This window comes from Salvelinus sp. IW2-2015, linkage group LG20, assembly GCF_002910315.2.
Source record: "Salvelinus sp. IW2-2015 linkage group LG20, ASM291031v2, whole genome shotgun sequence".
Lineage (NCBI taxonomy): Eukaryota > Metazoa > Chordata > Actinopteri > Salmoniformes > Salmonidae > Salvelinus > Salvelinus sp. IW2-2015.
In genome coordinates this window covers 75,576,314-75,598,849 of record NC_036860.1, presented here as the reverse complement: position 1 = coordinate 75,598,849, position 22,536 = coordinate 75,576,314, and the positions used below count along the sequence as shown (strand labels likewise).

General features: G+C 41.7%; 3 protein-coding genes and 1 long non-coding RNA gene across 4 annotated transcripts in view; 2 read left to right on the top strand and 2 right to left on the bottom strand.

Moving 5' to 3' along the window:
* Nucleotides 1-1,569: 1,569 nt before the first annotated feature.
* On the top strand, nt 1,570-7,920 carry LOC111981049 (protein FAM234B). The gene is made up of 13 exons (XM_024147768.2): nt 1,570-1,696; nt 2,793-3,338; nt 3,747-3,869; nt 4,125-4,376; nt 4,520-4,635; nt 4,824-4,983; nt 5,084-5,222; nt 5,300-5,500; nt 5,940-6,021; nt 6,123-6,287; nt 7,131-7,251; nt 7,358-7,587; nt 7,705-7,920. The coding sequence occupies exons 1-12, from the start codon at nt 1,660-1,662 to the stop codon at nt 7,585-7,587; spliced, it is 2,172 nt and encodes a 723-aa protein (XP_024003536.1). The 5' UTR covers nt 1,570-1,659; the 3' UTR covers nt 7,705-7,920.
* Nucleotides 7,921-9,260: 1,340 nt separating this feature from the next.
* Nucleotides 9,261-10,627, top strand: LOC139029510 (uncharacterized). The gene is made up of 3 exons (XR_011481838.1): nt 9,261-9,501; nt 9,852-10,019; nt 10,150-10,627. It is a non-coding gene; the product is annotated as an uncharacterized lncRNA (long non-coding RNA).
* A 366-nt stretch (nt 10,628-10,993) lies between these two features.
* On the bottom strand, nt 10,994-13,554 carry LOC112081349 (NADH dehydrogenase [ubiquinone] 1 alpha subcomplex subunit 6). The gene is made up of 3 exons (XM_024147769.2): nt 13,393-13,554; nt 11,446-11,561; nt 10,994-11,204 (listed from the first exon to the last, which is right to left on the bottom strand). The coding sequence occupies exons 1-3, from the start codon at nt 13,529-13,531 to the stop codon at nt 11,073-11,075; spliced, it is 387 nt and encodes a 128-aa protein (XP_024003537.1). The 5' UTR covers nt 13,532-13,554; the 3' UTR covers nt 10,994-11,072.
* Nucleotides 13,555-15,832: 2,278 nt separating this feature from the next.
* Nucleotides 15,833-22,536, bottom strand: part of LOC111981050 (TRIO and F-actin-binding protein) — an 18,130-nt gene continuing 11,426 nt past the window's right edge. Inside the window, exons 12-13 of the mRNA XM_070433706.1 lie at nt 16,397-16,594; nt 15,833-16,275 (exon numbers count right to left, since the gene is read on the bottom strand). Coding sequence (XP_070289807.1) covers nt 16,433-16,594 — 162 coding nt within the window. The 3' untranslated portion in view covers nt 15,833-16,275; nt 16,397-16,432. The remainder of the gene's footprint in view (nt 16,276-16,396; nt 16,595-22,536) is intronic.

Genomic DNA, 22,536 nt, shown 5'->3' with positions numbered 1-22,536 from the left:
CCCATGACGGTGCCACGTTGAAAGTCATTGAGCTCTTCAGTAAGGCCACCACTGCCAATGTTTGTTTATGGAGATTGCATGGCGGTGTGCTCAATTTTATACACCTGTCAGCAACGGGTGTGGCTGAAATAGCCGAATCCACTAATTTGAAGGGGTGTCCACATACTTTTGTATATATAGTGTATGCGTTGTGATAATTACGTTGTTTGTTCTATAACTTGTTAGTTCATATGCCTTGCGCCGGGATATATACCTAAGGCAGAGACAATAAGAAGACACAGTGGCAGAATAAATTCAACCACTCCTTTGTTCCATCACAAAACCGGAGAGTAATCTCTGTCCGGTAAAGTCCACAAAGCATATTGCATGTAACAAACAATTTCATGACCTACAGCATGGTGAAGAAAGTTCACGTTTCCGACATTTTCGGACTACTAAACAACTATTGATTTAGAAACATTGACAGTTACTGCAAGTCGCAATGAAAACAGGAGCTGCCTCCACTATTTCAGCACCATTTCATCTTCGACATTTCAAAACCATCAAATCTCCTATGCTTAGTCTAATACAGGGACAACTAAAATATACCAAAAACTATTTAGTCCAATCAATGTAAGTTAAATAGGATGTGGCTGTCAATGGTTCTGATTTGTGTGTGTGTATGTGCGTTCATGCAAGTAGAAAAAACATGTTGACGCACCCTACTTGTAGAGAAACGCCAATGTCATCCTGCTCTCTTTCATGTTGACACTTGTATTTTTTGTTGCCCTAAGCTACATGGCTAAAATGCTTGCTTGCTAGCCCAACTTCCTTTCATGGGCAATGTTTGCTAGTTAACATTAGCCTTCTATATCTAGTTACAACCTACATATTGAACTTCAATCCTCTCAGTCCAGGGGCACAATGTATTTTATGATTGGATCAGAATCGCCATTATAATCATATGGAGAATTAAGTAAAACCACAAGTCCAAATCCCTATCTTCATCCATGGACAATTTTAGCTAGCTAGACACCGGAGTACAACAACACAATGAGATGCAACAATTCAAGTTGCTGCAATTGATCAATAACATATTTCTCTGTGACAGGGGTGAAGCCAAATCCAAACTGGCTTCCCTTGACACTTTTTTGGAGTTTATCTCAGCTCTGATTGGCTATTATTTTATTTATCATTTTTTTTATGAAGGGGGACCAAATGCTCGCTCGCTGGCTTCCATTGTATTCAATACTACGGGCGGCAGAAATGTCATTGACCAGACTATAGACCATGAGATAGATGGTCTACACATACAGAGAAAGAGAGCTACTGTTTTGCTCTCTTGGATACTTTCTCTGGTGAGATACATTCAGCCTCTTGCGCATTGAAGGAAAATTATGAAAACGCAGAGACGAAAAATACATAAAAAAATGTATTGGTACATTTTGGGGGTATTTTCTGGCTTCCCTTGGCATTCACCAATACACCCAACTGCTAAATAGCATCTACTGACTTAGCCTCTTCCTCATGTTGGTAAGAAAAAACGTTGTGTCCCAGAATGCACTCGCTACAGTCCTGAAACGTCCACGCACACACACACACACACACACATAGCAGTTCTTTAGCGCCTCTTTCGGATGAGAGGGTCAATTCTGCAGCACAGCGCCGTTACAATTTGCAATGGCTGCAGCTTTGTCCCGTGCTCTCAAATTGCCTGGTAAGAGACGCGTTGCAATTATTTGGGAAATAGATATAAGGGTTGATTAGGTGAAAAGGATGTTGTGTAGTCTTTGTACCAGTCGTGTCTCAATGTTGTTTTGGTGTCATTCTGTTAGCTCATGTGAGCTAGCTATAACAGCCAGCCAGCTGTGGCTAACGTTACAGTAATGTTGATTGCAATAACACAAAATAATGTTTTTATTTGTTTAATGACAGTCCAGAATTGAGAGGTGAAATACGATACTTATTTTCAATGTTTGATATTTCGTTTCTTTTCAAGCTTTAATAGAAACACATTGCATCATTCACAATCCTATGTGGCGCACTAGCTAGCTACTGTACAGTACAGTAAGGTGCCACATCGAAGTCGCTTGATTGCTCAGTGCTCACTGTCATAATAATGTCATAACTGATTTAGCTACTTGCTTAAATCTCGTGTTCAGCAAATAACTACAAATAAAGCCATGTAATGGGGGTCATTCATTTAACTTGGCAATCATTGTCATGCCAAACAATGAGCAATAGAGTCGGCAAGAGTACAAACAGTTCTGGGACCAGGGTAGGACATAATTCATTTGGTGTTAAAATAAACAATATTTGAGTAACTTCCCTGTCCTTTTGGGATGCTTGTCGTTCAATTATGCACCACCATGCTCTATCAGATCTATCAGTTTTCACCTGGGCCTTGTTTCCCGAACAGATCCGTAGACCTCTGTCCTGCAGTCAAATGACCAAATCGAGCGCTAGTGGCCTCAAGGGTGGAATGTTGTTAATATTTTTCAGAATGTCATAATTAATAAACATTATCCAGTGTTTCTATGTCATATGGTTTTGTTATATTTCAGTCTTCTGTGATGTATATTAAGTGTAATATGGGGATGCAAACTCAAAGTGTAATACATTTTAACTCTATATCTGACATGTGCAGGTGTCTTCATTTTTTTTTAAAGCCCATAACCATGTGTGTGAGGTGTATACTTTGGTTTCAACATAGATTTGTTTAAGACTACCAAGAAACACTCTGTGTGACCCTGATTTAGCCCACTGCAGTAAAAGGTTAACCGTGTGTGTCTTTGTGTGTATGTCCCTCACAGGGAAGAAGGGCTCGGAGCTTGGAGAGTATGACCCCCTCACTCAGGCCGACAGTGAGGACGAGAGCGAGGAGGACGACCTGGTCCTCAACTATCCCCGCAATGGCCTGGGGAGGGGCAACTGCATGGGTACAGGTACCTCAGAGCTGAGAGGGAGCAGAACAGGGAGGCTCGTAGGGAATGAAGATGAGGCAGAGGAGGAAGAGGAGGACGACGATGAGTGGAGAGAACGGCTCCCGGGAAAAAAGAGGCAGGAGAGAGAGGAGAAGGGCATGCAGTACTGGAGCCAGAGGGAGACAAACAGGGATGAGGGAGTAGAGGATGGAGGGGGGCTTGGGGCCTCTGGTGGCCCTGGATTGGGTGTCAGTGCCAGTGCTGACCCGGACGGGAAGGCTAAGGTGAGGGGAGCCATCCGGGCAGCGTTTTTCCTGGTGCCTCTGGTCTGTGCCATGCTGGTGGTGCTGCTGTGTGCCTTTTTGGTGCCTTGTCAGCATGGGGAACTGGRCAAACGGCCGCAGTGGGAGAAAGAGCTGGGTGATCATGTGGGAGGTGAGTGAGGAGTCTAATGTATAAACAATACACATGAAAACACTACAGTTTACCCACATGTTGCTGGTTGCTGATACCAATACACCTCTCTCTCACAGCAGAGAAAGAGAAAACTACAGGTCAGGTCCGACTGGTCAGACTCTGAGTAGACTAGTGCTTTAGATTAAGATRAGCACACAGTCAACRTCACAATAAAGTCAACTGTATGAGAAAGCAGTTGAGAACACAAAACTCAGATTTAKCTGACTGTCTTTGTCAGGGGGTGGATATTACACAGTCTGGATTACTATGATTACACATTACCGTGATTATTATAATAGCATGTTAGCAAAGCAACCGCAGGTCTAGTTTAGTAAATARTAGTTACAAACCGTTCCTGTCTGTAACAGTGGTTTTMTTYTTCTTTAGGTGTTACCCCACCTCCTCTTGCACTGTGGGATGTTGACAATGACTCAGTTGAGGATGTGCTAATAGGAGTCACTCAAAAGAGCAACAATACCCATCTCTCCCATTCTGTGGGGAACAACAAAGGTATCTATGGAAACAGCAAGGGACATTGTCGTAGTAACGAAGAGGATATTTTCAACCCTCATTTTTAGGCGTTATTCTCTCTCAAGCCCACCTCCTCACTGTACACCATAAAAATCTACCAGTGATTATGTAATACTAATCTCCATATCTAATCCTGCAAGCCCCAGTAAACTGCTGAGAACACACAATTTGCCACACGTAATAAACCCCATCCACCTTTACCCCCTTCTCTTTCTCCCTCTCTGTCTCTCCCAGAGTACAGTGTGGTGGCCCTATCTGCATTCAGTGGTGAGGTGCTCTGGAGGAGGGTCCTCAGGGAACCTGTGGAGTCCATCCAGTGTGGGCTGCAGTACGAAGCCCACCCATCACCACTGCCAGCAGGGGGCGCTGCCCTCAGAGCCCTCCCCAACAGCGCCATTCCCCTATCTGGCCAGAGAGACAGAGCTAGCGGCCCCGTGTGTCTGCTCATCGAGTCTGCACACCTCACTGCTGTCAACGGCACCACAGGTCAGACAACAACCACAGAAATCATGGCTTTGAATGGTTCAGTTTCACAGCTACAAGCATGAACATTGTAGCAGTTGTGTAGATGTATTAATAATGTGTTGTAGTTAATAGTTTTATGTTCAGTATTGTATTTTCCTCCTCAGGGAAGAAGCTGTGGTCGGTAGCCCCAGGGGAGATCCAGTCCCAGGCAGTTTCCCTGCCAGATCTCCAAGGTGACTCTGTTCCTGACTTGCTGATTGCCACTTTACCTGCTGACCAGGTATGACAATCTCTGGCTTGGCACCGATACATATATATTGCTATAATAAGACAATTGTTACTATATAAATCATATTATTATTACAATATAGACCATACTCCCAAATCTTCAGAGTCACTGTGTTAACAACASTCAWTTTCCWGTCAGTCTAGAATGCTCCCATCAAACTGTCTCAAACTTATTTTCAGGTGTCTGACCTCTCACTGCTCCTGCTGTCTGGGCTGACTGGAGCTCTGCTTGGACATCCCGTGACCTTTAACCTCACGACCTTTAATATCTCTGGAAAGCTGATTGGTCCCCTGTTTCATGAGACACAGCTGGGGGCATATTACATTCTATTTGGACTAGGTAAGGGATTAATTTTATATCAAGCACAGTGACTTTGAAAAATCTGTTTCTCATCTGAAATGAATAAATGTCTGATAATGTATCTGCTATACTAACTCAGGCACTGTAGAGGCTGTATCCCTGGGAGATATTTACATTCGGGCTACTGGAAAAACACCCATATCCCCTGGTCTGAGACTGAAGGACCCCGGCTGGGAGAAGCTTAGGAAAACCAACTCCTCCCTCATACACATCTCCAGGTAAGGCTAAGAAAGTGCTCGTTACACATTTACAATAGAGTGCCTGTTTGAACGACTGTTTGACTTTCTCTGTCCAGTGGAACTGAGCAAGTGGAGTTCTTGGTCCCCCTTGTGGCTGGCTTGTGTAACAACCACAACAGCCTGGACTCCATCTCCAACCTCAACTCCAGCCGCAGTGACTGGGTGCTGGTGTGTGGCAAGCTCTCCAGCAAGCTCTCTKTGCTGAGAGAGAAGGACGCACACACCGAGTGGACTCTTACCTCCTCAGCCATACACAGGTAGGATATATGGTCACCATGATATATGGAGAAGTTTATCATTAGGGTGTATATGACTAAGCATAAAAGGGATAGCTTCAAGTTTTATTGTCACGTGCACAAGTGCAGTGAAGTGCATTTCTTGCAAGCTCTTTTCCCAACAATACAGAAATCAATATCAATATATAAAACTATAAAGTAATACCCTATAACAGTGGTTTTCAAACCTCTCCTCGGGGACCCACAGAAGTTTCACAATTTAGTTGTAGCCCTGAACTAGCTCAACTACTTGACCTAATCAAGGGCTTGGTAATTAGCTGACAAGTTGAATCGGGTGTGCTAGCKCTAGAATAGTTCAAATATATGGAGCGACTGGGGATCCCCGAAGGAGAGGTTTGAAAACCACTGCYCTATAAAGTTATAGAGCTAAAATAACCTGAATCATTTATCATTGTCTCAGTCGTCCAGCACCAGGCCAATTCAACGAGGATGGAATCCCAGATCTCCTCATACAGAAGTCTGGGGCCCCTAGAATGAGAAAAGTATCATCTCCTTCTACAAACACTTACACCTATAGCTATTATACTTCTCAGACAGTTATACATATTTACAAAGATGACCATCCATCTCTCTGTGATCTCAGGTTCAGGTGGTTGATGGAGCCAATGGGCGTAGTCTGTGGGAGACAGAGTTTATTTGTCCACGCCTTGACCTGGAAGGTACCTCAATCATGACATCTGCTCAATCAGCTTTCCTTTTCTGGGCCGGTGACCCTGTCAGACCACCAAAGAACCTCACCAAGACAACTGTGAGTCCCTTGTTGAATCCTTATTGGGAGCAGGAATAGATGTTCTATGAGAACGTGTTATGTTGCTTCATCCTTCAGTGGTATAGGTACAAGGGTTGGGGTCAATTCCAATTTAATTTGAAATTCCAATTAAATATTTGAATTCACTCATGAAGTGGAGAATTTATGTTGAATTCAATTTGAATTTCAACAATCATCAAGTTATGGAATTGGAATTAGACTGTTTGAACTGTTTGAATTGGAATTGGAAAAATGTTTTGGAATTTAATATTTGTACATTTTCCAGTTAATGGAATTAATGCAGTTATTATTGAAAAATGTACTGGAGGATTTGTTTAAAATCATTTAAACTTGTATTTCTGTATTTCCAGTATAACTAGGCTGTGTGAACATGGATGTGATGAGCCTGAAATCCTGAGGGAATTTAATTTCTAAATTTAATTTGTGGAATTGTTGGGATAATATTCAATTGGGAATTCAATTCTTGGAATTTACCTAGCATTGGAATTGAGAGGAATTGAATTATCTCTGAATTCAAAGACTGACCGTAGTCATTTCGCAGATGCTTTGGATAATTGACAAAAATTAATTTTTTATTGAATTAAATTGAATTTACAGGAAGAGAGAATTGAATTAGTGGAATTAACCAAAACCCTGCTCCCAGAATGTTAACAATAGTCAATGTTCAGGTTGGCAGTCGGAAGATAGAAAGTCCCTTTTGTTGTCTCTCCTGTAATTTGTGGAATTAACCCCAACACGATAGGTAAAGGATTACTTATTTGTGCCTATCGTACTATGCAGATCAGTAGTTGAAATCTATTTTAAGTCTTGCTCTGTTAACAGGTGGCACCAGGGACGGTTCAAGCCATGCCAGTCATCCGAAAGCTCTACATGTTACATCCTGCATATCCCACAATCCTTCTGGAGCTCGCCAGCACCACAGACACCATTCTTACTGCTGCAGGTGATGCGTGCTGTGCTGTATTTATTATTTTATAATTGTGCATATGATTATGGCTGTTGTTAGTAGCACTGCTGATCAACTGTTTCTCCCCTTTTCTCTGTCTTAGTGAGTTACCAGGAACCGCAGAAGGATGCCTCCTACATTACTGTGTCCTCCCGGCCTACCTCTGGCCTGGGGCCTGGGTCTCGGGTGGTGAAGAGCATGAGCCTCAGGGCAGCAATCACTGCTGGAMAGATTGTGAGGCTGGGAGAGAGCAGCACCGCAGRGGTACCAGTCAGACCTGGAGTATTTGAGATAAACAAGTTCTTCAGGCGTCTCACCTTCAAAAACCATTAGGTAAAAAGGGGAGGGAACATARCTAAGTATGTCCAGAATATGCTTTATATGACATGATGTTTGTGGTGTCTGTGTAGTTTCGGATGACGAAACACATCATTTTGTTTTCCTGTGTAGAGAGGAGTTGCTGGTTTTACATGATCAGAGGGAACCCACTGGCAGGACCAAACCTGTGGAAACACCATGATACAGACCAAGTGAAGGAGATTTATCTCAAGCTGTTTACATTTCCACTTTTGTCCAAAGTACGATTTTAATTTCTGTTATTACTCATCTCACTTGCTGAAAAATATTTATTTTGCTGTATTTGTATTATATGTGTATATATTATGAGTTGACTTATTTATTTATGACCAGTCCTTTTTATTGAATATTGAATTTAATATATCAATGACTATCTACCTTGTTTGGGGTGAATGGAAATCAAAATATGTAAGTAAGTACATAGAAGAAACTTCTGGAGATCAAGCACAATGATTTGAAAGGTAGGGGTGTAGGTGTAAGGTGTCCATTGGCACCTCACTCATTTAGTATATTTTTAATCTACAGAATGAGAGGCAATTACCCAGTTCATTCCTCTAAATACATTCATTCCCCTCTCATATGCACTTTTTGAATTAGGTAATTGAGGTTTCTGTTCAAGCAGAATTACCCAGTTATGTAAAGGGGGTCTGTACATATTTTGGCTGTGGGGGAGAGTGTGGTACGTTGAGCCATTGTTTTACATTCAGCATCACTACATCGAGAAAAATACAGTATTCGTTCCAACATTGATATCTACATATATTTCAGGATGTTGTGTATCCCTGAAAATAATCAGAATTCATGTAAACATTTAAGTTTTGAAAACAGCTCATTAAAAAAAAGTGGTTTCTTGGCACAATTTACCCTGGGTATGCATAAGGACAGGGTAGGTTGAGCTGCCCTGGGGTAAGTGGGTGCTGGTGCTGGTAGGTCAAAGTTTAATTCATGGAATGGGGGTGTGGTATATTGTATATCTGAAATGTATGTCTACATTCAGATAGATCAGTCTATTCAATATTATTGACCCTTCCATTTCTTCATCAGTTGTCAGGGACAGGGATGTCGTTTCGATGTGCCAATTCATAGGCAAGTTCTCTGCATGAGGCTACATAGCCCACGAATGCAAAAAAATATATAAATAATTGTGTACTAAGCCCATGAAACTGGTCTGTGAGATTCTTGATATGTTTTGCAAGCTCAGACTGACATCAGATAAGACCTTGTGTGCCTCTGCTACTTGGTCACATGATTAATGTTGTTGTATGGTTTCTTAGAAACAAGGGGTGGCTAATCTAACCTTATGGCTCAATTTACCCCACTCCCCTACAGTATTTATTGACATGCTACTTACTGAAAGGTTTACATTTCTTTAAATCAATAACTATTGTAGTGATGATACATTATTACTGAGTGCCATGTGTGGTAACTGTGCATCTTATTGCTATTGGTACTTGTAAATATGAATATTGCTGAAATACTAGAAAACATTTACAGATCACATTAATAAATAAATGTACTGCTGCAATTCTTGCTGCTACAAATTTAGTGTTTTGTAATACAGCTGTACTACTGATTCAGCTCCGTTCGCAATAAATTATCATAAAAACACTGTTTGTTAATTAATCATGAGAAATATTCGAGTAAAAGGAGGGCGCAGGCTCAGGGGCGGTGCTTGGGTGCATCCAAAATGATCTCTCCGCATTGCTACGAGCATCAAAGGCTTGGAAGATGGCGTCGGTCTTGGTTCGTCAGGCAGGACTCTCGGTGTTGAAAAACAGTCGTGTACCAACATTTTCTGGGTTTTATGCTAATGGTTTCGGAGAGGCACTATCTCAGTACCGAACAGTTGTGTACTCAGCATCAGGTGGTATTTTGCCAAAACCCAAGAAGGTGAGTGCTCTCTTGTGAAAATATGGGCAGGTTATTTATGAAATGAAAGGGGGGGATTTAGTGAAGGTGCCTGAAAGGTATTTGTGTATGGCCAAGCATGATTTGTAATTATATCTTATAACTTAATTTAATAGGATTTTTTTATCTCAGGTAGGATCGCTGTGAGCCTACACCTCTCCATTTCACTGGAAGTGTTATAAATACATGCATGTTTAAATGTGTAAAGCATGCATCATGTTGCAAATTATTTATGACATTTTTATTTTAGACTGGTTGTCATTGTGTATAAAATCACAACTTTGCAGGCTAACAGATATGTTTTTGTGATGGAATTGTTGACAATTATCCAGACCTCATTTGGCCTTTTCCGGATCGCTGTGGTTGTGATCCCCTTCCTGTATGTCGGAACTTTGATCAGCAAGAACTTTGCTGCGCTGCTGGAAGAGCATGACATCTTCGTCCCTGAGGATGATGACGATGATGACTGAATGGTCTGTATGCTCCAACATATGACCTGGGTATGTATGTATAATGATCAATAAAATCAACTTTAGAAAATGTATCTCTTAACATAAGCAATAAAGATGACATTTGACCTCAGGGAAGATGAGGCCTATTACTGTGTTCTACTGTGTTCTCCCTCAACAGAGCGTAATGTGTCGCCACTCAGACAATGGGAAGACGTGTGACAGCTGAAAAGACTTGAGGATCTTAAACTCAAAGCCTTTCTGGTTCTTCTCTCCCCATCCATTGTGATGTGTGCCTGCCTGAATACAGAGCTGTTTTAGCGAAGTGATAGGACTAATTCCTCCCTAGTGATAACGTTTACATGCACAGATAAGTCTTACTAAATAAAATAAATTGATGTGCAAGAGGAAACCCTTGGATCAGTTGAAGTTGCTTTTGATTTAGCCAGTGATATCTTCTACATTGCCGGAAATACTTGTTCTGTTTTCAATCATTCTAGGGATATTGAATTATTTGGGGAGGTGACAGGCCTGCATAGGTATCCCTATTTATTTGGTTTCTGATATAGGTTATCAAGAATCTTTGGTGCTTTTTATTCCAACCTGTTGCATTTGTTTTTGATGAACTGATCTAATAAAGTCGACCTATATGTAATGTCCGTCAGTGGCATGTCATTCACGACAATTCACAAACTATTCAGAGGCTTATCAACTAATAACTGGCTTATTGCATTGGAGTGGGTCCAGGGTAAACACAGGGTCCATGACAACCATACTGATATTCCTTGGTATGAGCCATGGTCTCAGCATCCATCTTCTGAACTTGGTGATCATAAGGGCTAGTTTGCACAAACACTTCTATATCACATTAAAGCATCTCTACTGTGGCAACGCAGAGGAATAGCTTTGCAATGCACAAGGAGAGCCTTCCAACTTCAAGTGGGAAGTAACAGTCCCATGGAAGTAACAGTCCCATGACTGTTTTCACAAAATGAAAACATTTGTACAATGAGGACTTGACAAGATTGGGTATCATGTGTATATTTACAGTTCAATAAGGGGAAGCCTCTGTTACACTGAACAAAACAGGGTGGAAAGTACAGCTCAATTGTCATGTCCAACATAAAATCTGGACAGAAAGTCTGCAGGGCGTGGTACCTCCGTCTCATGGAAATAGCGCATAATGTGGGTCTTCTGCTTCCAGACATTGATGGTCTCCTGCAGCTCCATCTTACCCTATTGTAACCAAAAGTATGCAAAGAAAACATCACTCACTACACTTTATACGTGACCATTGAGCTTTGTAAATATTCCCGTCAAAGTTGTTTTCTTTGAACGATTTGGATGCGTCAAATGTAAAATGATGTAGAGCATGACAGCCCAGTTATCTCGGTCTAGCAGTACCCACTGTGCCACTAAGAAACTAGCCTAACTGCATGAGCGCAAATTGACTGATTGGGGAGCAGAGTAGACTAACCTTAATGACAAGCATGTCAATCACACGGGGGTCATTGACGTGCTTGTTCCTGTCAAACATCTCCCTCACTTTGTCTGTTCCCTGGCGAGCTGTGATGTCCAGCTGGAAGGTAGTCACTGTGGGACAAAACATAAGACAAGATGTCATCCTATAAAATTCCCACAACAAGCTCAAAGAAATACGCATATTAGGGCATTTACTTATCACACTTCCTACTTATCAAATTGCTAATCATGTAACCTATCTGCAAATGTAGGAAGTGTATTTTACTGTCAATTCACAAAAAAAATGTAAAAGTGGTTAATGAGGATAAAATAGCTAGCTAGCTCATCGACTATCAATGTAGCTTGAGCTAGTACGCTGAACAAAAGTATAAACCGCAACATGCCACAATTTCAAAGATTTTTCATAAGGAAATCAGTCAATTGAAATTAATTAGGCCCTAATCTACGGATTTCACATGACTGGGAATACAGACATGCATCTGTTGGTCACAGATACCTTAAAAATAAATACAAAATTTAAATAAAGTAGGGACGTGGATCAGAAACCAGTGAGTATCTGGAGTGACTACCATTTGCCTCATGCAGCATGACATCTTCACAGAGTTGATCAGGCTGTTGATTGTGGCTTTGGGAATGTTGTCCCACTCCTCTTCAATGGCTTTGCGAAGTTGCTGGATATTGGTGAAAACTGGAACACGCTGTTGTACACCAGAGCATCCCAAACAGGCTCAATGGGTGATATGTCTGGTGAGTATGTAGACCATGGAAGAACTGGGACATTTTCAGGAATTGTGTACAGATCCTTGCGACATGGGGCAGTGCATTATCATGCGGAAACATGAGGTGATGGCAGTGGATGAACGGCACAACAGTGGGCCACAGGATCTCATCACGGTCCATTCAAATTGCCATTGATAAAATGCATTTGTGTTCAGTGTCCGTAGCTTATGCCTGCCCACACCATAACCCCACCAAGAGGCACTCTGTTCACATTGGTGACATCAGCAAACTGCTCTCCCACACGACGCCATACACGCACACTGTCTGCCATCTGCCCGGTACAGTGGAAACTGGGATTTATCCGTGAAGAGCACACTTCTCCAGTGTGCCAGTGGCCATCAAAGGTGAGCATTTGCCCACTGAAGTCGGTTACAACTCAAGACCCTGGTGAGGACAACAAGCACACAGATGAGCTTCCCTGAGATAGTTTCTGGTAGAATTTCGGAACAAACTTCGGTTGTGCAAACCCAGTTTCCTCAGCTGTCCGGGTGGCTGGTCTCAGATCCTGCAGTTGAAGAAGCCGGATGTGGAGGTCCTGGACTGGTGTGGTTACACGTGGACTGCGGTTGTGAGGCCAGTTGGACATACAGCCAAATTCTCTAAAATAATATTTGAGGCGACTTATGGTAGAGAAATAAACATTAAACTCTCTGACAACAGCTCTGTAGTCAGCATGCCAATTGCACACTCCTCAAAATGAGACATCTGTGGCATTGTGTTGCGTGACAAAACCTTTTAGTTTTTGTGCTGTCCCCAGCACAAGGTGAACCTGTGTAATGATCATGCTGTTTAATCACCTTCTTGACCTGTCAGGTGGATGGATTATCTTGGCAAAGGAGAAATGCTCACGAACAGGGATGTAAGCAAATTTGTGGAACATTTCTGGGATCTTATTTCAGTTCATGAAACATGGGACCAACACTTACATGTTGCAATTTATATTTTTGTTCGGTGTGGTTGCATCGCGTTAGTTAAGTCTGGCCCTAGATTGAAAGCTAGGTTAGCTCACTTAAAAAGACAAAGATATGTAGCCAATGAGCTAAATAAATATGTAGTTAGAGAGTGCCTTACAGCTAGTTAACGTTAGCTAGCTGTATTAGCACGACCTTGACGCTGGGATCCAGCTCGTGTGGATCTAATACAAAGGGAGAGCTTGTTTTACCTGTGTTTGGAACCTCTCTGTACCAGGCACGATACAATTCCCGAACTCGGCGCTTGGCTTCATCCAGATCCCTGCTGAAAATCGGTTTGACAACTTTAGCAGCACCAGCAGCAGTCCGGGTCGCCGCACTGGACGCCATGTTTGTTTCTTTTATCTTCTTCTCTGGTTAACATCGTTTATAATTCTGATTTGAAACATGTATTAGTGCTGCCACCTAGCGTATAAGGGGACATTTATCTGCTTCATGTGGGCTCGCTATCTAAACCCCATCGAACACCTTTGGGATGAATTGGAAAACCGACTGCGCGCCAGAACTAATCACCCAACATCAGCGCCCGACCTCACTCATGCCATTAGACTAGCCTATAAACCATTACGAGTTAGGCCTAGTACAGAGTTCTGAGACTAGTGTAAACCAGCTGAATATGGATGATTCACACGGCTGTATAAACATGCATTTTATTGCTTGTAAAACGAGGGTACTTTACAAAGATATCGCATGCCCTACATTAAATATTAAAAACACTGTCAAAAGACAGTTGTCTACCTTATCTCACAAAATACATGATACAAAAAAAAAAAAACATTGGCTCATTGACGCAACACTAGACATTTTTGTGGCACAATCATGCCTACACAATATTCGGAGGTTGGGAAAGGATCGCAACATGCATCTTCTTAGCCTCATCAAAAATCAAGAATCCTTGCGAGACGACATTTCATCGAACTTCTACAAGCAATTCTCCAGTCACTATATAAAACAAAAAGCACACATTCAGATGACTCTACACACTAGAGGAATGACTGATTTCCAATTTGGCTTCCCAGGAATTTACAGTACCAAACCACTTTCTCTGTATCAAGCCCAATGGTAAATAGTTATAAAGTTTAACTTCACAATGGAGACCCACATTGTAAGATGATATTATACTGAATAAAGCGACAAATAGGTTTGCGAAGTAAAATGCGTACAATGACAATCACCGAGCAACCATTGTTGATATACAGCATTAAGGTCGTTCCACCTCAAAAAGCACAAGAAAAAGGCTTGAAACCCACGGTCTCAAATTGTCCTAAAATTGTTTCTGTAGTTTGTAAGAGATACGATTAGCATTCCTGAAACATTATTTTGTTTAAATATAATTTGATCTCATAAATTAAGCTAATTGATTGCACCCAAATTGGACTAAACTTCTTCCTACCAATGAGTAAGACCCCCAAAAAATGTCAAAAGCAACCCCCACAACCAGTATACAGTTTCAGTTATGTTCAACAAGTTCCTTGAATATTCCAACAAGTGGCAGCTTTCTGAGATGGCTATCCCTATGGTGCAATTCTCATATGAATACTTTTTCTACAAGTCCAAAACTTTGATGGAGAAATGGGCTAGGGACTAAAATGTGACAACCCTAATAAAATACATTGCAGTCATGTTTTTCAATAAAATTTTTAGGAAACAGCATTGTGATTAGTGAAATTTAGCATTAAATCCAACCCAATACCATTACAAAACACTATACAGTGTATGTTTGAGACTTATACCATTGAAGACCATAATATTGAAACCATTAGAACTGCTATAGCTTAAATGGTTTTCTTGTTCACCGGGAATGGTCTAACAGGAACTAATCCAGACCTTTTTTGAAGGGAATAAACCGCACACAAGGGGGCAGTTTCCTGGACAAATATTAAGCATAAAATGACAAACTCAATTGCTTTCATAGAGGACTGGCTTGAAATCGAGGATGACCACACAATGTATTTTCATAATGAGCCAAATCGATTGGTTTTGTTTACAAAGTTGCAAAGGAAATGTTGTGATCTATTTAATAAACACAAGCAAAATTGATGAGTGCGGCAGTATAGCAGGACCACGGCATCTAGTGGTCAAAACCTAGTACTTTCACACTACTTTATGGTAATTAATGCAAGTAACTTCAATTACTAATTTCTCTGAACAGGGGGATAAGAAAAAAAAACATCACCAGATTCATAGGGAATACATTACATAGTATGGAGAAGCAGTACTCCAAGCAGCAGCTTCATACTACTTGTTAAAACAGAGGACTGATACTGTCTACTGGTTGTTGGGGTTGGATTGGCATGTGGTGTGGTGGGTCCGCGGGTGGCTTTTGACAATGTTATGAGATTCCTCATGTCTTACTCATTAGTAGGAAGAAATTTGGTCCAAATCAAATGTTGGGAACTATATTTATTGAATATTATCTGAATCCTATAAAATAAAAGCCAATTTGGGTGCAATCACTTACCTTTCTCAGAGATCAAATTAAGTTTAAAAAAAACATTGTCTCAGGAATGTCAATCTTACCCGTTGCCAATTACAGAAACTATTTCGGAACAATCTGAGATGGTGGGTTTCATGGCTTGCTGAAATGGCATGGAATGACTCAGTCTGTACAAATCCATGCTCAAATGAAAATAGTTTGTGAGAATTATATCCTGCTTCTTTATTCAGCTTTTGACAGTAGCCAACATGTAGACCAACTGTTTATATGTTGGCTACTGTCAACATGTAAATAGTAGGTCTACATGTAGGTAGGTATGCAGAGAAAGGTAATCCAGTGCTGTTTCAGGTCACAAATACATCACAGCAACAGTCTTTCCACAAATAATCCAGTTTCTCAGACCAATATTTTCATTCATTCACTCACTCTCGCATATCAACAATAGAAAAAAGTTTAAAAAGTGCAGATTAAAATTTGCGCAACCCAGTGTAATATGACCAATCAGCTGATACTAGTCTATGCCGCTCATCGGCTGAATGATTGAAAGCTAAGGCACTATTGTGGTCCCCGAGCCGGCATCTTCTGGTGCGAAGACTTCTGCTCCTCTCCTATTTCAGTCACCATTGTGCCCACACAACTAGAAAAAATATATATATATTAGGCAATTACAGTTTCATCATAGAAGATCGATGTAATCAACTATTTAAAAGCTGTGTGAGCATGACTATGTAGCTCTTAATAATGAGCTACGTCTATACCTCTGTATCTCTGAGCAGAGCCCTTGAGGCGGTGTCTCAGTGTTCCAGGCTGTTGCCTAGTTTCTGCCCCTCCTGCAGGGCAACCATGGCCAATCTCAGGTGCTCCCTAAGGCTCTTGATCTCCCGCTCGCTCCTGCTCTTCATACCACTCAGCTCCCCGTGCACCTCTTTATACCGCTCACAGGCCGACTGCTTCTCCTATAGGGGTAAGGGCATACAGACAGAGGTTTATCAGATGGACAAAGTATACCTCTTCCACTCTGGGCAGACATACAATGTTGAGATGGACAGTATAGCTTGAGGACTTGTTTCTTTGCTCTTGTGTGGTTGATGGCTCCAAGTTAATCACAAGACAGCTTTGCACAAGACAGCTTTGCAGTACCTGCGGCACTCCAGGAACAGGGTTGCCTACCCCTGGCTTAGACTGTTGACAACATGTAAACTCTTTTGTCTCAAAATGTCTCTCAAATGCATTGTTACAGTTGTTGGCTAGCTAGTGAATTCTAGCCATATTAGCATAGATATGACATCAGTCAAAACATGGTATCAATAATATATAACGAGCAGAAACGAGCCACCTGTGATTCCCCACATGGCAGCTTGTTGTTGCTAATTACACGGTAATGGAATTATTCAGTTTTTTCCCCCCACTCTTTCAAAACTCTTAAATATCTTCTCCGAATTAAGATTCAAAGATGTCTGCAGAAAGAATGCGGTGTCAGCTATGACACGGCACCTTGAGTTTATTTAACTACAGTAAGTGAAGTGGATTTACACCTGGTAACTGAATTACGATAACGAAATTACATCATGGGTCCCTGGCCCAGCGTCGTCCGGGTTTGGCCAGTGTTGGCCGTCATTGTAAATAAGAATTTGTTCTTAACTGACTTGCCTAGTTAAATTTAAAAAATGTAAATAAATGTATTGTATTTGACTGCACGCTGTGTTCTACTCACTGTACTATCCAAACTTGTGAAACATACGTCTATGATGGGCCGGACCAAATCTGAACCTATTTGCGGACATTAAAATCAAGGCTAGGGTGGACTGACCAAATTTCGACATCCCATGTCAGTCGGTGCTCAGTGGGTGAGGATGCTAGTTACAGTTAATGGAAAGAGAGGGGGCTCATGGGTAGGTGTAAGTAAGAGCTGGGAGAGGTGACATTAACGAGAGAGAGAGAGCGCACGAGAGGGCTTGTCCAGACAGACATTTTTAACACGCTTGGTTTGACAACAGACAACAGAAAGACAAAGTAAAACAGTTATGAGCTGAACATAGAATGCCAGTGGAAGGGAAGACAGTAGCAGGTGACCCAACTGGTTTGTGATCAGAGCTGTGGCGGTCATGACATTTTGTCAGCAGGTTATTGTCACGCACGATTAGTATCTCCAGGCCTCCAAGCTGCATACAAGCCGTTGATACGCACCTTTGCAAAATCTACATCTAATAAATAAATTTAACATACTCTATCACAATAAATCCATAATTTATTTTAGTCAGGTCTAAAGAAACATGATATGAAGAAACATTTATTTCAGAAGAACAGAATACGAGTTGGCCTACTGCATGTTATCTGGCTATTACAACTAGATTTAGAGTTATTTGGCAATGTTAGTTGTGAATGATACAAACCTTAGAATGTCTTAGAAATCAAAACATATGGGCAGCATGATGTGACTTCGGGCTATTGAGGATTGAGAAAGTAGCAATAAAAGCTTGTGCTCTGTTCCTGGCCTCAGTCTGCACAGCTGTTCCTCAAGTGATCATAATTTCACCCATCAGACTATTCGAAATTGAAGCTCGTCTTTACTAATATGTATAATTCGTTTAATTTAGAACGGCACAATATCAAAATGGGAAGCCTGTTCCTGCAACTACCCAGTACTCTGTATGCCATGGGTCTCCAACCCTGTTCCTGCAGCTACCCAGTACACTGTATGCCATGGGCTCCCTAACCCTTTTCCTGCAGCTACCCAGTCACTGTATGCCATGGGCTCTCCAACCCTGTTCCTGCAGCTACCCAGTACACTGTATGCCATGGGCTCTCCAACCCTGTTCCTGCAGCTACCCAGTACACTGTATGCCATGGGCTCCCCAACCCTGTTCCTCCAGCTACCCAGTACTCTGTATGCCATGGGCTCCCTAACCCTGTTCCTGCAGCTACCCAGTACTCTGTATGCCATGGGCTCCCCAACCCTGTTCCTGCAGCTACCCAGTACACTGTATGCCATGGGCTCTCCAACCCTGTTCCTGCAGCTACCCAGTACACTGTATGCCATGGGCTCCCCAACACTGTTCTCCAGCTACCCAGTACTCTGTATGCCATGGGCTCTCCAACCCTGTTCCTGCAGCTACCCAGTACTCTGTATGCCATGGGCTCCCCAACCACTGTTCCTGCAGCTACCCAGTACACTGTATGCCATGGGCTCCCAACCTGTTCCTGCAGCTACCCAGTACTCTGTATGCCATGGGCTCTCCAACTTGTTCCTGCAGCTACCCAGTACTCGTATGCCATGGGCTCTCCAACCCTGTTCCTGCAGCTACCAGTACACTGTATGCCATGGGCTCCCTAACCCTGTTCCTGCAGCTACCCAGTACATGTATGCCATGGGCTCTCCAACCCTGTTCCTGCAGCTACCCAGTAACTGTATGCCATGGCTCTTCCCAACCCTGTTCCTGCAGCTACCCAGTACACTGTATGCCATGGGCTCCCCAACCCTGTTCCTGCAGCGACCCAGTACTCTGTATGCCATGGGCTCCCCAACCCTGTTCCTGCAGCTACCCAGTGCTTACATTTGGGAAACCAAGTGAAATCTGTTCGGGAACATCGATAGTAACATGTTTTCGCAAACAAAACATATTTGATTAAACTGTTGACAGTCCCTCTGCGCGCTCGAGAAAGGAATAAAAGGAGAGAGCGTAGGAGATGGAAACGCATGGGGGTGAGATTCTGTATAGCTAAAAAGGTTGTGTTTCACCCAATTAATTATGATAATATATTTTTTTTTTTAAATCTCCATTACTAGGCTATTCAAAATAGCCCTGCACAATCAATGAACCAACTGCATTGCCTAGGGCTAGTCATTCTCTCCCAGACTCATGGATAGAAATGTTGGAGAACAGCATAAGGTAACCAGTATGTATAATAACACAGTCCACACTCAAATGTGTTTCATTTTGGAGTATTGGCTAGAGCAATGTCTTTGGGACATCTGTTTTGTTTTATGTTTTTTTCCCTGCCATGCGTGATATGCGGTAGGCTATGTATTGTATAATGACACAATCATAATTCAGCCTATGCGTATGCATAAGCTCTAATATGCATATGGGTGTTTTGAATTTATCATCACCTTAGAGAGCTGTCCATTTCGTTGTGTTAGGATTTGAATCAACATCCACAATGACCATGTTCTACACGGTTTCAACCTGCAGTTGAACTTGATCATCACAGTGATGCGAGTTATAAAAGTATAATAGGCCTACTGTTTTGATCATAAGTGTGTTATTTTTGACTGCATTTGCATTGATTTTTATTGCGGTCATGACTGCAGGTGTGGCGGTAAAACGGTCACCGCAACAGCCATTTGTGACTTCTGATTGTCCATTATACCAAATTCAGTTCAATTTCTTTTGTAATAACGAGATTTAACCACTTAATAATTCAAAACAAAATTGATATCAGTAAAAATCACTATAACTAATTGACAGGTCTACCATTACTTGTTCCTTACAGTGCATTCAGAAAGTATTCAAATCCCGTGACTTCTCCGACATTGTTACATTACAACCTTATTTTAAAATGCATTTTCCTCAATCTACCCACAATACCCCAGAATGACATAGCAAAAACAGGTTTAGAATTTTTTTGCGAATGTATATAAAAAATATAAAACTGAAATATCACATTTCCATAAGTATTCAGACCCTTTACTCAGTACTTTGTTGAAGCACCTTTGGCAGTGATTACAGCCTCAAGTCTTCTTGGGTATGACGCTACAAGCTTGGCACACCTGTATTTGGGGAGTTTCTCCTATTCTTCTCTGCAGATCCTCTTAAGCTCAGTCAGGCTGGATGGGGAGCGTCGCTGCACAGCTATTTTCAGGTCTCTCCAGAGATGTTCGATCGGGTTCAAGTCTGGGCGGGCCACTCAAGGAGTGGCCCGCCCAATCTTTCCCTCGATCCTGACTAGTCTCCCAGTCCATGCTGCTGAAAAACATCCCCACTGCATGATGCTGCCACCACCATGCTTCACCGTAGGGATGGTGCCCAATTTCCTCCAGAATTGACTCTTGGCGTTCAGCCAAAGAGCCCAATTTTGGTTTCATCAGAGAATCTTGTTTCTCATGGTCAGAGTCCTTTAGGTACCTTTTGGCAAACTCCAAGAGGGCTGTCATGTGCCTTTTACTGAGGAGTGACTTCTGTCTGGCCACTCTACCATAAAGGCCTGATTGGTGGAGTGCTGCAGAGATGGTTGTCCTTCTGGAAGGTTCTCCCATCTCCACAGAGCAACTCTAGAGCTCTGTCAGAGTGACCATCGGGTTCTTGGTCACCTCCCTGACCATGGCCCTTCTCCCCCGATTGCTCAGTTTTGCCGGGCAGCCAGCTCTAGGAAGAGTCTTGGTGGTTCCAAACTTCTTCCATATAAGAATGATGGAGGCCAATGTTCTTGGGGACCTTCAATGCTGCAGACATTTTTTGGTACCCTAACCCAGATCTGTGCCGCGACACAATCCTGTCTCGGTACTCTACGGACAATTCCTTCGACCCCGTGGCTTGGTTTTTGCTCTGACATGTACTGTTAACTGTGGGACCTTAGATAGACAGGTGTGTGCCTTTAAAAATCATGTCCAATCAATTTAATTTACCACAGGTGGACTCCAATCAAGTTGTAGAAACGTCTCAAGGATGATCAATGGAAACAAGATGCACCTGAGCTCAATTTCGAGTCTCATAACAAAGGGTCTGAATACTTAAGTAAATCCGTTTATGCATTTTTTTATAACTTGCAAAAAAAAAGGTTTTTGCTTTGTCATTATTTATTGAACCTTTATAAGTCAGTTAAGAACAAATTCTTATTTACAATGACGGCATACAATTATGGGGGTATTGTGTGTAGATTGATGAGGATTTTTTAAATGTTATCAATTTTAGAATAAGGCTGTCCGGTAACAAAATGTGGGAAAAGTCAAGCGGTCGGAATACTTTCTAAATGCACTGTATGAACTTTCATTATCTTCCCTGCTCATGAGGGAGAGAAATTAGAAAATATCTTAGTTTTTGGTAATGAAACTACAAAGCAATAATTCCTAGACTTACAGCAGGTAAACAATTTCTCCAAAATGAAACAAAGTGCTGATATTAGTTGGCAGGGGTCTTTACTTCAACATTCGGTGTTCTGATGTATTTCGAATACCTTTTAATACTTTTTCTGGTAGATGTTTTCTAAGACTCATTTTTCATCTGTTTATCCACAAATCAAAGCCTTCACTTATGGCACATTTTTAAATTGGAAAACGGTTGAAAATGTATCAATAGCTAGGTTTCCATCAAATTGGCAACAGATTGTCATGTGAATATTCAAAAATATGCATAAAAACAAGAGTATGCACATTTTCCCATCAAAGAGGTGTTTCCATCAAATTTACTTGTTGCGGATAAAAGGCTGTGTGTGCGTGATGACGTAATGCACATAAAAATATATTTTGCGGTACCGAATAAAAAATACAAGTTAAATGAGTTTCCATCACATTTTCAACTCTACTGATGGTTCTCACTAAAGGTTTTTGCGTTATATAGTGAGTGTACCCACTCTGGTATTGGCAAATGCGCTCAAACCAATAGCTCACAGATTACCCTAAATTATGAGATTATTATGGACAAAAGAGTGAGAATGTCTATTTGTCAAACAACAGCCAAGCATCGATGATCATGTCACCAGAACAAGACCCTCAATATTGGAAACAAGCATAAAGCTCAACACCTTGCATTTTCACCACCCTTTGAAGTACATTATTTATTTAATCTGTAATCTACTAAACAGCATGCTTTCCTACTAAACAGCGTGCTTTCCTACTAAACAGCGTGCTTTCCTACTAAACAGCGTGCTTTCCTACTAAACAGCGTGCTTTCCTACTAAA

What these genes read in the sequence shown, in the direction of transcription:
- LOC112081349 (XM_024147769.2), bottom strand. Translation starts at nt 13,531, where the DNA reads ATGGCGTCCAGTGCGGCGACCCGGACTGCTGCTGGTGCTGCTAAAGTT. An exon ending in CAGAGAGGTTCCAAACACAG is followed by an intron (nt 11,562 to 13,392) that starts GTAAAACAAGCT and finishes TTTGTCCCACAG; the next exon opens with TGACTACCTTCCAGCTGGAC. An exon ending in TTGACATGCTTGTCATTAAG is followed by an intron (nt 11,205 to 11,445) that starts GTTAGTCTACTC and finishes TGGTTACAATAG; the next exon opens with GGTAAGATGGAGCTGCAGGA.